This window comes from Saccostrea echinata, unplaced genomic scaffold (assembly GCF_033153115.1).
Source record: "Saccostrea echinata isolate AGI-Se365-2 ecotype Australia unplaced genomic scaffold, CSIRO_AGI_Sech_v1 ptg000025l, whole genome shotgun sequence".
NCBI classification, from domain to species: Eukaryota; Metazoa; Mollusca; class Bivalvia; order Ostreida; family Ostreidae; genus Saccostrea; species Saccostrea echinata.
Window position 1 is genome coordinate 4,445,663 of NW_026889774.1, and position 16,191 is coordinate 4,461,853.

Below are 16,191 nucleotides of genomic sequence, written 5' to 3' on the forward strand. Positions count from 1 at the left end.
AGTCATGTTTAATCACATTAATTTGGAAGAAGAGCAAAGTCATGTTTAATCATATTAATATGGAAGTATCTTGAGGTAGTGTAGATTCAAGTTTGTTTATATCATGACCCCAAGGAGTAGGGTGGGGCTACATCTATAAAAATCATGACACCTGGGGGCAGGGTGGGGTCACAACAGGGATCAAAGTTTTAAATAGGAATATATAGTAAAAATCTGTTGATGAAGAACAGTAGGGCCATATTTGACTCAGATGAGCATTGTGGCCATGGGCCTCTTGTTACTTTTAGTGCTGTGAAATTTGGGTATCTATCATTTCACATATCTATGCATAAGAAGAAAAAAAAAACTTTCATTCATTCCTGGTCATGGATTAACTGTGCATATTATCCATATAAGTTCTGCAGTTCATTTTTTTTTGTGGAATTTTGCAATTTTGGGAAAATAATTTAGAAAAAGGTATTCTTAATTCTCTTCTGGCCAAAGGGATGGAATGAATGAAACAGCAAATTTTGAATGCTACCATCAAGCTTGAACTGCAGTACTGTAATTAAATATCTTTTTGAAGCTCTTGAGACTCGAGTATCATTTCAGACATCTTTTTCAGAAGTTTATTATTTATAAATTAAACTGAAGTAATCTTAATAACCATAATTATACATACATTAGAATCTTTAAAAATTGAAATCATATTCTTTTTTTCCTGCTTTTGTTTAGTACATAATTTGATTCTTTCTGTATTGTAAACTAAATACTGGCTGTGAAATCACTAACTTTCATGGGGTCTTAATTTTCATTGATTTTGTGGTATGTGAATTAAAGAGACCCATGATTTCATGTCCCCTACAAAATGTTTAAAGTTTCTTCTTCAACCACAAAATCAAATCCCTTTAAACAAGTCTTTTTTTTTCAATCCTCGAAAATTTGACTTTATGAAAATAAGTGATATTCTACAGAATGCATTTAAATTTTAATATTTTGTGCTGGAAAGGAGAGGAAAAAACTTGTATGCTAGAAACATTTGAAGATTTTAAATCAATTCTTTAGATTTAAATATGTTGAGTCAAGTGTTTGTTTTCAATCATTTTGCTTTTTATCAGGCATGGGTTGCTGCTGGGATGCTGATGTTTAGCTCGCTGGGTCTGGGCACAGGATCCTTGACATCTCTGGCTGGCTATACCCATTTCCATAGTCACTGCTTTAGGTTTGTTGAAAGCAATATGCTTATCCAATCTAAATGCTGTGGTCCCAGTGATTGGAAAGAGCTTCCATCATGCGCCATAGTCACATTGAAGTGAAAATTGGCGCATTAAATCAACCATTGGCGGCGCCAACCGTTCAGAATATATAGATAGCCCATTCATTTTCAAAATGGCTCGTTAAAATTTTGATAGATGTGCCATAGTTCCATTGACCTTCAAGGCCTTCCCATTCACTGTGTTTCTCAGAAGATAAATATAAATTTTCCAAACTTCTGTTTTATTGTACAGAACAAAAAAGTTAAATCCTAGCTCTTTTGGTATATTTTGTTTATTCTGTCACACTCGAAATAAACTGCAATATAATCATTACTACACAAATTGTATTGGTACAGTAAAAGTATGCAAGTTGTGTGCAGTGTATTTATGACAGTACATGTATTTCAATGCAGTCTTCAGGTTGATGTACAGAATTCAATTCAAAGCTCTGGCAACAGTGTAACCATGCAAATGCAATGTTTTCAATTTAGATAGAAACAATGAATCACTAATTGATGAGTTTTCAAAGATGACCTATTGAATCACTAACTGATGAGTTGAGTTTTCATAGATGACCTCATTACCAAAACAGTAATTTATACACTGCTGTCAGCAGTGCAATGAAGAACAAGTTCTATATTTTACTGTAGAAACTGCCTGCTGGTGATCACGGCTCACCTGGTTGGTATGCTGGTCAGTGGGTTCACCATTTTTGCTGCTCTAGGCATCAATGGACAAAAGGACAACAACTCTATAAACCATCATAATATGACAGGTTTTATACTTTCTTATGAATTTTGAAATACAAATCTTGGGGGGGAAAAAGTATTTTATTGGTATTGCTTTAGCAATATCAGTTGATGTGTGCACAGGATTTATTGTTCTGCCATCTGTGAGAATTTGAGTTTTGATTTCATTTGAATGCTTCATGATAAGAAATTTTTATTATTGCAGCACTTGACCTTGTGTTTACACTGATGACATCCGTCATTGCCAGAACTAACAATGCTCAGGTATGGAAAACAATCTTTTTCCTGACCTTGATTCTGATGGGGGTAGGTACCCAGTGTACATATTTACAGAACATCGTGTCGGCTCTCCTTCACTTCCTGCCAGATAGGTGGCGCTTCAGGTGGAAATTCAAATGCCCAGTGCTGGCGGTAGTCTGCTGTGTTGCCATGGTACTAGGACTTCTGCTGACAACACAAGTAAGTTTTTGCAAATATGTAATGGACATAATTGTAGAGGTGTCAAAACACTTTTCAGAAATTGACAAAGTAGTAGCAAAAGGCCCCTGTTGAACTGGTACCCAATGCCCTGGATGTAAATCAGATGGGCTTTGTCTTTCTATAAGTTCGTCAGGTATATTTAAATAGGAATGGCCATGTCTATCTCACTTCCTCCAGAGGCAACAACTTTGTATCAGGAGAAGCAATAGCAATTAATACAAGATCCTTATAAAGATTGCTTATGACCCAAGGGTTCTGACACTGAAGTGAAATGACTCTTGTTGGCAATCCAACAAATTAATTTGATGTCGCTCTTGACAGAAATATAAGGTCTTTGGTTTATTAGCAATACCAATAGCAAGGTCAGAATTGTATATAATTATATATGCTTGGTATTGTGATTTGATCATTTGTTTTTATCAAACTTCTGTGTGCCTTTAATGACTGCATAAGTACAACAAAAAAGATTTCTATAATAGCATTGATGTCAAAATTTACATTACCTTCTATGATGTTTGTTGAAATTCAGACTGATTATTTTGTATACCGTGATACTCTTGATTTAAATTAATGGATGCATTTCATGTTTGCTGCATTGAGAGTTATTTCCCTTGCCATGTCAATTTTCCAAGCATCATAAAGTTATGATTTTAAGCTTAAGTGTATTCACACTTCATACAAACACATGATGATCAAGATTGTTATGTATCTTTGTAGGGAGGTTTGTACCTATTCTACTTCTCCCATCACTATGTGGGTAAGCTGTCCCTATACCTGATAGCATTTGGGGAGTGTGTCTCTCTGGCCTGGGTGTATGGGGCCCAGAGACTTTGGAATAATGTGTCAGACATGACAGGAACCACAGACAGTCCATGGTGGAAACTGACCTGGAAGTTCCTCACTCCAGTTGTTGTGTTTGTAAGTTTTTCCATCACCAATATTTTGTTTTAATTGATTAAGAGGGGCATGTCACTTCTATTTAATATAATTATAGTAAGTTACTTATTAGTTTGAGTTACCTATTTGATTATGTTTGATTATGGTGACAGTTGTCTATGATGAGCCTACATTATGGTTGTATTTTACAGGGTCTGATTATCATGACAGTTGTCTATGATGTGCCTACATTATGGTTGTATTTTACAGGGTTTGATTATTGTGCCATTTGTCTTTGATGTGCCTACATTATGGTTGTATTTTACAGATTTTGATTATTGTGACAGTTGTTATTGATGTGCCTACATTATGGTTGTATTTTAGAGGGTTTGATTATTGTGACAGTTGTCTATCTATGATGAGCCTACATTATGGTTGTATTTTACAGGGTTTGATTATGGTGTCAGTTGTCTGTGATGAGCCCACATTTACAGATTTTGATTATTGTGACAGTTGTTTTGATGTGCCTACATTATGGTTGTATTTTACAGGGTTCGATTATTGTGACAGTTGTCTATGATAAGTCTACATTGTGGTTGTACTTTACAAAGTTTCGTTTGTGACAGTTTTCTATGATGAGGCTACATTATGGTTGTACTTTACAGAGTTTTGTTTGTGACAGTTTTCTATGATGAGCCCACATTATGGTTGTATTTTACAGGGTTTGATTATTGTGCCATTTGTCTTTGATGTGCCTACATTATGGTTGTATTTTACAGGGTTTGATTTTGGTGACAGTTGTCTATGATGTGCCTACATTATGGTTGTATTTTACAGGGTTTGATTATTGTGACAGTTGTCTATGATGAGTCTACATTATGGTTGTATTTTACAGGGTTTGATTTTGGTGACAGTTGTCTATGATGAGCCTACATTATGGTTGTATTTTACAGGGTTTGATTATTGTGCCATTTGTCTTTGATGTGCCTACATTATGGTTGTATTTTACAGGGTTTGATTATTGTGACAGTTGTCTATGATGTGCCTACATTATGGTTGTATTTTACAGGGTTTGATTATTGTGCCATTTGTCTTTGATGTGCCTACATTATGGTTGTATTTTACAGATTTTGATTATTGTGACAGTTGTTATTGATGTGCCTACATTATGGTTGTATTTTAGAGGGTTTGATTATTGTGACAGTTGTCTATCTATGATGAGCCTACATTATGGTTGTATTTTACAGGGTTTGATTATGGTGTCAGTTGTCTGTGATGAGCCCACATTTACAGATTTTGATTATTGTGACAGTTGTTTTGATGTGCCTACATTATGGTTGTATTTTACAGGGTTCGATTATTGTGACAGTTGTCTATGATAATTCTACATTGTGGTTGTACTTTACAAAGTTTCGTTTGTGACAGTTTTCTATGATGAGGCTACATTATGGTTGTACTTTACAGAGTTTTGTTTGTGACAGTTTTCTATGATGAGCCCACATTATGGTTGTATTTTACAGGGTTTGATTATTGTGCCATTTGTCTTTGATGTGCCTACATTATGGTTGTATTTTACAGGGTTTGATTATGGTGACAGTTGTCTATGATGAGTCTACATTATGGTTGTGTTTTACAAGGTTTGATTATGATGACAGTTGTCTATGATGAGCCTACGTTATGGTTGTATTTTACAGGGTTTGATTATTGTGACAGTCGTCTATGATGAGCCTCTGTGCTACAGCACCTACCAGTTTCCTGACTTGTCCCACACTGTTGGATTGATGATCACTCTTCTCCCTGTCCTACCTGTACCAGTATTTATTTTTTGGTGCTTGTGGAAAAATGAGGGCAATCTAAAACATGTAAGATATCCATATTATTTAATAACCTTGGTCAGCAATAGTTTGTTAAGAAATAAAGTATCATTTTTTAAACTTTTATCAGGATGTAAATTTGGGTTGGTAACTTAATCAAATTCCATAAAGCCCAAAGGGCTTTATGGTAGATTTGATCACTAACCAACTTGTATTTTCATCTTAATAAATGTTTAAAAATGATATCTTTTTACTTATATTGACATTTTTGACTGATTTAGAACAAATATTTGGGCACTGTAGTTTTAAACCCATAAAATGATTTATTTTGTCAAACCTCAACTGTATAAATTGAATGTGTTGAACATGTTGATCACTGATGATGTCGCTCTGAAATTATGTTGAGCATTCATGACTTAACTGTAAAAAAAAAAATGAATTTTGGGTATGTAAAAAACATGTTTTTTTATACAGGATGAAATATACCTTTTTCAATTAGTATTATATAAGGGAAAATATATGCACATTAAATATTTTATTATGAAATCATGCAATATTTTTTGTCCCATGACTTTTGCAAAAACTGGAAAGGGGGGGGGGGGGGCATAAATTATATCTCTAAAAGTCCTTCAGCTTTTGCAATAAAATTTCATAACTCCCTATGACTTCAAGAAGACCCCTGTTGATTTTAAAGGGGCCTATACACAGGTGCATTGTTTATATTATAAATTCCTTTGGTTATTCAAAAAATAAAACCAGTTACATGAATTGAACTTACATGAATATTCTTAGGATTCAATGACAATGACATTTTTCTTTACATCACATCAAACATCTCTTTTTGTAAACAGAGCACAAGCTCTATTATTGTTAATGTTAACTTAATGTTTTACTGGGTGTATTCAATTTGTTAAACTCGGCACATATCACCGAGAACTGACTGACAATACTGGTGAGCTGGCTTTGCTTTCTCACACGTGGGTATGTTAAGGCTACACCCAGAGATATACTACTTGCCTCTACAATATGATGTCATAGTAAGCTGTATGACGTGAAGTTTAAAAATAATGATTTCTTAATATCTATATTTAAAGTTTGATTTCAGGTCCAAGAAATGAGTGGAATCATTCAAAAACATAATATAAACAAAATCATGTCGTTTTTGGGTGGTATAAACAGCTAAGTATTTATCACGGGGGTTAAATACCAAACCCATGACGTCATAACTATTGATCAAATATTTGCCAAGTGAAAATGAAACGTGACGAGAATTCATGTAAACATTTATGTAAAATGGGAGTTTTCAAGCATATACCATGAATGTTATGTGTGATTCATAAGGAATTAAAGATTAAGAGTCAGGTACGCTGATATATTCTCATCATGTTTTCTTATAATGAACACAGACAGTGCTTAAAAATTGCGTTCAGCCTTTCCTCTGTCGTTCTATACCAACAAAGTTGCAAAAGTTCAACACTACGCCGCATACTTTGAGACATAATTTTGTTTGTATCGAAAGCTTGTATTCTATAGTACTTGGAAACTGCTGCTAGAATCGTATGATTAACATGAATTGATGACAGTTCCTTGATCGTTTGTACAAAATGTAATAATTTTGGTAAGGTTTCATGCGAAACTTTGGAATAATTTTTTCTGTGTCGGGAGAGTATGATTCTAGCAGCACTTTTCATGACCCAGTGATGTTTTTACATAATTATTTTCACAAAAAGAATTGAATTATCCCAGGGGTAGTGTTGAACTTTTCACTTTTTCATTAAGGCAATTTTTCTATTTTTAGACGTCACGTGATGACGTCGTAGTGGAGTGCTTCTTTTAGCGTAAAACTCAATGACGTCTATACAATGGATAATTATAGTAAATGTTTTATCTATGGCTTTTCCGATTTATCAATGTTACATTTTACGAAAAAAGTCTAAATTCGCCTAAATATGATCTGGGTACTGCCTTAACATACCTGCGCATTTCTACTCTGAAATTTCTTAATTATAGTTTCAATATTTTTAGCTCTTCTGAGCCAAATGCGGCCATGTATCTTCTCGAAGTAGGTCGACTTAAAAGTAGGTCACCGTGACCTACTTTTCAATTTATAAGACTATAATTAAATATTTTGGGTACTAATTGGCTTAGAATCATCATACTTTGTCAGTTGGTGCATCTTGGGTCTTCGGAGTAAGTCGACTGAAAAGTAGGTTACCGTGACCTACTTTTGAAAATTTATGGCTTTAATTAAATATTTCTGATACTAATTGGATTAGATTCATCAAACTTTGTCAGTTGATGCATCTTAGGTCCTCAGAGTATGACAACTAAAATGTAGGTCACCATGACCTACTTTTGAAATTTTATGGCTGTATTTAATATTTTCGGGTACTATTTGGCTTAGAATCATCAAAATTTGTCAGTTGATGCATCTTGGGTCCTCGGAGTATGTCTACTGAAAAGTAGGTCACCCTGACCTACTTTTCAATTTATATGGCTATAATGAAATATTTCGGGTACTAATTAGCTTAGAATCATCGAACTTTGTCAGTTGATGCATCTTGGGTCCTCGGAGTAAGTTGACTGAAATGTAGGTCACTGACCTACTTTTGAAATTTTATTGCTTTATTTGAATATATCAAGTACTAATTGGCTTAGAATCATCAAACTTTGTCAGTTGATGCATCTTGGGTCCTCAAAGTATGTCATCTGAGAAGTAGGTTACTATGACCTGCTTTTGAAATTTTATGGTAATGATTTTAAAAATATTTTAGGTATTAATTGTCTTAGAATCATCAAACTTAGTTGATGCATCTTGGGTCCTCAGAGAATGACTAGTGATAAGTAGGTCACCATGACCTACTCTCAGGTACTAATTGGTTTAGAATCATCTTGGGTTCTCAAAATGTTTCATCTTAAATGTAGGTCATGATGACCTACCTTTGGAGTTTCAAGGCTTTATCTAAATATACAGGATACTTAGAGGCTTCAAATAGAAGTGATAGGTTGTACAGTTTATCAGAAGAGCGATTCAAGGCCCTTGGGCCTCTTGTTTATTGATACACAGCAAAATTTCTACCATTTGTTAATTTTTAAGTATAAAGTTCACCTTTTGAAGAGCAAGAATTTGTTTCAATCAAATTCGTCCCAAAATTCATAGTTTTAATAAGTTCTAGATATATGAAGTTAACAGGCTTTTGTTATATATTTCCATGTGAAATGCTCTAGCAACATGTACGTCATGATAATGTACAGAGAATTTGAGAAAATATTTACTTCAAATCTGTGTCCAAGCCACTTTAAGGTCAAAGGTCAAGGTCAGAAATTTATATATTGCATAAAAATGTGTCCAATTACAACTTTATTTTCTTTTTGATGGGCTTTTGCAATGAAATTTCACAACTTCCTATGACTTAAAGAAAAACTCTATTGATTCTGAGGTCGAAAGGTCAATGGTCAGAAATTCATATATCATATAAAATAGTTCCAGATTTTAACTCAGTTCTCTTTGAGCTTTTGCAACTTAGGTAATGACTCTTAATCACAGGAAATACTCTTAATATTGATTTTGAGACCAGGTGAAAGGTCAAGGTCACAATTCATATATATAGTTTGAAAAAGTAAACTTAGTTTTTGGATAATATCTCTTTTATTCCTTAAGCTTGTACAATGAAATTTTTATATCATCATAACTATGCATGATATAAAGTATCTATTGATTTTGAGGTCTAAAAGTCAAGGTCAGAAATTCATGGATTGCATTAATGGTTTATATATATTAAATTTAGTTGTCTCTAAGCTTTTGCAATGAAGCCATAACTTTGATTTTTTTAACTTTTAAAAAAACACCCCAATTGATTTTTGATTTTGATTTTGAGGTCCCAAGTTTATATATTGTATGAAATAGTCACAATATTTACTATAATATAATACTATCTTTAGACTAAAACATGACCCTTGTTGATCTTGAGGTGAAAGGATTAAAGATCAAGATAAGAAACTTATTTATTGTCACAAATTATTTTCAGTTAATATCTCAAATAAACTTGTATCTTTTAAGTGGGGTTACATAACTTCCATAAAATTAGTGTGTTACTGAATTTAACTGCAAAATCAATGAAAAAGATTTAAATCAGGGAAAATTGTGTATTTAATTTTTGATGCCCTGCCATGAATATGGCTTGGGCATATAGTGTTTGTCATGTCCTCTTCCATCCCTCTGTCCTTCCATCCTCCCTTCTGTTCATCTGTCTGTCCTTCCATCACACTTTGCATTTAGCTCAGTTTCAAAGAAACTATTCATTGACAAAATATTTTTATCAATCTTAATATGCTGATACTTATTGATGAGAGCTATTCACATGCATGAACAATTTCTGACCTTGTCCTTTCCTTTGACCTTGACCTTACTTTTATTAAATTTGTGTTTAGCTCAATTTCAAAGAAACTGTCTAAGATATTTTTATCAAACCTTATGTACTGATACATACTGATGAGAACTATTCAACTTATCCTTATTTTTGACCTTGACCTTTCCTTGGACCTTGACTTCACTTTTCTTAAATTTGTGTTCTGCTAAGTTTCAAAGAAACTATTCATGATATTGTTATCAAACTTCATATGCTGATACATATTGGTAAGAGCTATTCAACTGCATCAATATTTTTTGACCTTGTTAGCTCACCTGAGCCGAAGGCTCAAGTGAGCTTTTCTGATCACATTTTGTCCGTCGTCCGTCCGTCTGTCTGTCTGTCTGTCTGTCCGTCCGTCTGTAAACTTTTCACATTTTTGACTTTTTCTCAAGAACCACTGGGCCAATTTTGACCAAACTTGGTACAAAGCATCCTTGGGTGAAGGGGAATTTAAATTGTTAAAATGAAGGGCCAAGTCCCCTCACAAGGGGAGATAATCAAGAGAAGACAAAAATAGGGTGGGGTCATTAAAAAATCTTCTTCTCAAGAACCACTGGGCCAGAAATACTGAAACTTATATGGAAGCATCCTGGGGTAGTGTAGAATCTAAATTGTTCAAATCATGACCCCTGGGGGTAGGGCGGGGCCACAATAGGGAATCCAAGTTTTACATTGAAATATATAGAAAAAATCTTTACAAATCTTCTTCTCAAGAACCACTGGGCCAGAAATACTGAAACTTATATGGAAGCATCCTGGGGTAGTGTAGAATCTAAATTGTTCAAATCATGACCCCGGGGGGTAGGACGGGGCCACAGTAGGGAATCCAAGTTTTACATTGAAATATATAAGAAAAATCTTTACAAATCTTCTTCTCAAGAACCACTGGGTCAGAAATATTGAAACTTATATGGAAGCATCCTGAGGTAGTGTAGAATCTAAATTGTTCAAATCATGACCCTGGGGGTAGGGCGGGGCCACAATAGGGAATCCAAGTTTTACATTGAAATACATAAGAAAAATTTTTACAAATCTTCTTCTCAAGAACCACTGGGCCAGAAATACTGAAACTTATATGGCAGCAACCTGGGGTAGTGTAGATTATAAATTGTTCAAATTATGACCCCCGGGGTAGGGCTGGGCCATAATAGGGAATCCAAGTTTTACATTGAAATACATAAGAAAATTTTTTACAAATCTTCTTCTCAAGAACCACTGGACCAATATAGCTGAAACTTATTTGGAAGCATCCTGAGGTAGTGTAGATTCTAAATTGTTCAAATCATGACCCCCGGGGGTAGGGCGGGGCCACAATAGGTATATTAAAAGGGTGGAAATCTGGTAAAGAACAGCATGGCCAAAGTTACTCAGGTGAGCGATGTGGCCTACGGGCCTCTTGTTGTTTCTTGTGACCTTGACTTCACTTTCTTGAATTAGTGATTATCTCAATTTCAAAGAAACTTAAAATATTTTTATCAAATCTTATATGCTTATATATATATATATATATATATATATATATATATATATATATATATATATATATATATATATATATATATATATATATATTATATATTGATGAGAGTCGTTCACTGTTTAACCATATTTTCTACCCTGGCCTGTCCTTTGACCTTGACCTCACTTATCTTAAAATGGTTTTAAGCTTCATTTTGAAAGAAAACATTCAAGATATTTTATTCAAACCTAATATGTTGATACATATTGACTGTGATTTTTTTTGTTTTTTTTTTTTTTGTTTTTTAAATCACCACCCCCTCATTTTGAATTGGGAAAAATTAGCGACATTTTCCTCAAATTGGGAAAAATCATTTATAGTAAATTAGAATGCTAAATACATAAAAAAAAAAAGAAACTAAGTAATAACAACAGTTTTTGTTTGATTTTAACTTTGAATTTGATTTAAATTCATAAAATAATCATTTAAAAAAAATTAACATTAATATTTTATTGAATGTGAACATGGCTTATATTAGTCACACCTTGTAGCTTCTATTTTCTTGGAATTGCTTTGTCTAATTTCATAAAAAATAATAATATAGCATTTAGACTCATAATCTAGTAAACTGTTTTATATTGATAATCAAATTTACAGTCTTTATTGTTTGTTTTTTCCTGGTTTTAGAGAAACCTTATGTGTTGTCCATTTTCTGATATTAGCCTGACCCTCTATGTAATAATGGCAGTCAAACCAAAATCATTATGTCAACATGCAACATGACTTGTATCTGGGAACTATTTACCAATTTATTTAGTATATTATAGGCTACTTATCTGCTTATATGGATATCTACATTGTTTTACACATTTATTAAAAAAAATTGGCTGCATATGCATGGATTTGGAGAATAAAATTGAAGAATAAAAACGTATTTACTCTGTCAGCAAATTTAGCGACTTTTGTTCAAAATTAAAACATAATTTCCGTATGTTTGAAATTGGGAAAAAATATACTAATAATTGGGAAAAAATAGCTAATTTTTGTGAGGGGAAATAGCCGAATATTGGTGGCATTTTGACCCAAAGAAAAATCACTGATTGATGAGAACTATTCAACTGCATCAAGTTTTGACCTTGACATTTCCTTTTACCGTGACCTCAAGTTTGTGTTTAGCAAAATTTCAAAGAAAGTATTTAAGATATTTTATCAAACTTTATATGCTATAAATATTGATGAGAGCTATTCAATGGCATCAATATTTTTGACCTTGACCTTTTTTTGGACCTTAAATTTAAATTTGTGATTAGCATATTTTCAAAGAAACAAATCAAGACAGTTTTATCAAATTTTAAATGTTTACACATATTGATGAGAGCTATTTAATAGCATTTTTGACCTGGACATTTTCTTTGACCTTGACTTCAATGGTTAGTTAGTTTCAAAGAAACAAATCAAGGTATTTTTATTAAACTTCATATGCTGATGCATATTGAGGTTAGCTATTCATCTTCATCAACATTTTTGATCTTGACCTTTTCTTTGATCTGACCTCACATTTTTCAAACTTGGTTTTTTGCTCAACAAAACTATTCCAGTTTTTTTTTTATGTAAGCTTATGCACTAATGCATTATTTGATGAGAATTTATCAACTGTGTCTATTTCCCTTGAACTTCCCAATAACCTTTGACTTCACTTTTTATTGTGTATTAAACTCAGTTTTAAAGAAAGTATTCAAGGTATTTTCATCAAACTTCCTACACTAATACAAATACTTGTGTTGCGTTACTAATGAACCCTGGGTGGGGCATTCATGTCCTCTGCACATATTTCTAATTTTTTTTAAAATGTTGAAAATTGGGAGAAAAAAAAATCAAACGCCATGTATGCCTTGACAAAAATCTCTTTACGGTAAGTGCATGTTTGTTGTAAACATACAGGTGTCACTTAACAAGTAGAACTATATCATTTTAAAAGTATTTAAAGTAGACATATGTTCCAAAACAAATGGATATCATCATAAATTAAACTTGCCACTAGAGACGTATTGTAAAATGCCTATATTTATTAGTATTGGTGCACTATCAGAATTGACAGAGGTTATACAGTAAACATTGTTTTTTTTTACCTTGCTGTAAATCACTTTTTATTCACAACAACTTTGTTTTGTCGTAATTACCCAAGTTCATCTGCTCATGAAAATTTCATTTTCATGTTACTATTAAAGATTATATAGAGCAGTAACCAAACTTTGTGAAAATTTTGTTTCTGAATCACTTAAAGAAGGCAAAGAAGGCATGGACTTGTTTAAATCATGTCTCTCAAATTTTTTGGTAATTTCAAACTAATGTGCTAACTGGAGGAAGGGGGTTGAGGGCTAGGGGGAGTCTAGTTTTTCAGGGATGGATCCAAAATTTATTAAACACTTATAAGGCAGTATCCAAACTAACCCCCATAATCACACCACACCTCCACACACCCCAAGCTGGATCAGCACCAGGGTATGTTCTTGCATTAAAATTACATTGTACAAAATGTCTCGTTTATCTTCATATTGATAGGGATTAAGCAAGGGCACAGTGTAAAATCATCATATGTGGACTTAAATTGACTATGCTCAGGAGTTTTGACTTCAAGACAGGAGAGATAGAATAGAATAGATATAGAGGAGAGAGATATAAATTAAAACTGAATAGGTATCTGCACTCGCCCAAACGGTCGCACCTTCAACATATTAGCTCCTGCCCCTTTGAAAAAGTTTGTTCTATTCAAAAGAGTGACATTGACCCACTTTCCATTTGATTCAGGACTGTTCAGAACAATGAAAATTTCATTGTACCAAACTGTTGAAAACTTGCAATCTCCTCATATTGTTTTAGCATATATTTCTTGTTATTATATTTTTTTGTCATGAAAGAGATTTGCTAGAATTGGATTAGAAAGCTCACATAAGCAATATGAAAAGTGAGAAATGACCAGGCATTTACTTCAGAAGTCAATGTATCAATAGCTCCAGAGGGTGTCATTGAAAAAACATTCATTATTGGATGCACATTGATAAATGGAAACATTTAAAGATCTGAATGACATTTTATAGGAGTTGATCAATATGCTTTCTAGTAGAGAAGTAATCAGTGTACAAGCTAATGATTTCTCACATAAATTCTCCCAGTAAGAGCTTATAACAAGATGTAATTTACATTTTAATGATAGGAAAAACACATTTTTATTAAAGAAAGATTGATCCGTATTTGAACTTCATAAATCAGCATCTGTCTTTTAATCAAACTTGAATGAAATTGGAATGTTTTTGAAGATAGAGAATGTAATACTGATGGATTAATTACCACTGATTCTATATTTCAGAGAATCAAAGCTTCAGTTGTTACATCCTCAAGCTGGGGACCAGGCCAATTAGCCAATCAGGAACCAGGAATTGAGCTGCCTGATTACGTAATATGTACACCAGACAATCACAAACCGGAGAATGCCCTGGCGATTCTGACAGCCAACCTGTATATCCCGAATCTGACCAATCTCATATCAGCACAGGTAGGGGTTTGAATCTGACCAATCTCATATAAGGTAGGGGGTTCAAGTCTGACCAATCTCGTATCATGTAAGTGGTTCAAATCCGACCAATCTCATATCAGTACAGGTAGGGGGTTCGAATATGACCAATTTTAAATGAGGTATGGGGTTCGAATCCGACCAACCTCATATCAGCACAGGTAAGGTGTTGGAATCTGACCAATCTCATATTAGTTCAGGTAAGGGGCTCGAATCTGACCGATCTCATATCAGTTCAGGTAAAGGGTTCAACTCTGACCAATTTCATATCAGCAAACATAAGGGGCTCAAATCTGACCAATTTCATATCAGCAAAGGTAAGGGGTTCAAATCTGACCATTTTCACATGGGAACAGTTAAAGGGGTTGAATCCAACTTATGTCGTTTCAACACAGTTAAAAGCTTCATGGAAATGTCTGATTGGTGTTCGCTCTTGAGCTGAAGGACATTCTTAAAGCATATTTTAAAGCACTTTTAATACACCTTTTCTTGGAACTTTTTTCTTGAAATCTTGTATTGGAAGCATTGTCAAAGGAGAAAAGATCAAATGATTGATTTGGATTGCATATTTTGTTTCAGCTGTTAAAATATTAATTTCTTTGATCAATGACATGTTTACTGTTGAGAGAAAGAAAAATACTGTATTGGGATTTCATTGCATTCATTAATCTCATAAAATTATCAGGTTACAAAGTTATTCACCATATTATGTTCCATATACAGTATATCAAGCAGCTATTGCATGATTTAGATGAAGAGGATACAATTTAAAGTGATTATGAAAAATAGATAGTGTTAAATTCATCTGCAGTAAACTTTGCCATGAAGAGATTAGGAAGGTGAAAATATATTGTTCCTTTTAGACAGTTTGTAAAGAAATGATCCTTAAGAACTTTACAGCCCGTAAAGTAATGATCCTTAAGGACTTTACAGCCCCTGCCCAACTCCCTGCTCTCCAACACACCCAAATTCTGGTGTTAATGATTAAATTATTTTGTATTTTACAACTGAAAAATAATTACCATGCATATGCTCATTTTTGACAAAATCCTATTTATAGTATCTGGACGCATCTCTATAGGAATTTCATTAAGTAGAGGGACAATTCTCTTTCAAGGGGAGATAATAACTGGTTAGGATTTGTTGAAACTCAGTTCTTTTACCAGGGATAAAATAAGAGAGGAGAAAAGTTGATCTGGATTTGTAAATGTAGTGTAATCCAAATATTGTGTAGTTTCTAGATATATCCAAATTTGAAATGTTGTCGAAGTAAATTTTGTGTCATTAACCCAGGCTAATTGAAATTAAGTACTATGCATGATTGTTCAAAATACATAGATATGTTGAAAAAAAGGGCAATTGTTTATTTGTTCTAATGTAAAATTACTTAGACAGAGATATTTTAAAGGCCTTTGATTAAAAATTTTTGTGTAATTTTCTATAAACTTGCATGTTAGTTGGTGGTGGTGGTGGGGATTTAATCCCATATGGGGAAAGTTCTAGTTAATGATAAAAAGCAGCAAACATAACACTATATTAAACTGAAAATGTACACCATAGTTTATGTCCTAAATTTCAAGACTTTATCCATTTAT

The 16,191-nt window shown here is 33.3% G+C and overlaps 1 protein-coding gene across 3 annotated transcripts in view; it reads left to right on the plus strand.

Moving 5' to 3' along the window:
* Nucleotides 1-16,191, plus strand: part of LOC133191891 (uncharacterized) — a 97,139-nt gene that overhangs the window by 49,318 nt on the left and 31,630 nt on the right. For all 3 annotated transcript variants that reach the window (XM_061327634.1, XM_061327635.1, XM_061327637.1), the window contains 6 exons: nt 1,098-1,201; nt 1,886-2,010; nt 2,190-2,443; nt 3,182-3,382; nt 5,035-5,202; nt 14,393-14,578. In XM_061327634.1, the coding sequence (XP_061183618.1) occupies nt 1,098-1,201; nt 1,886-2,010; nt 2,190-2,443; nt 3,182-3,382; nt 5,035-5,202; nt 14,393-14,578 (1,038 nt within the window). The remainder of the gene's footprint in view (nt 1-1,097; nt 1,202-1,885; nt 2,011-2,189; nt 2,444-3,181; nt 3,383-5,034; nt 5,203-14,392; nt 14,579-16,191) is intronic.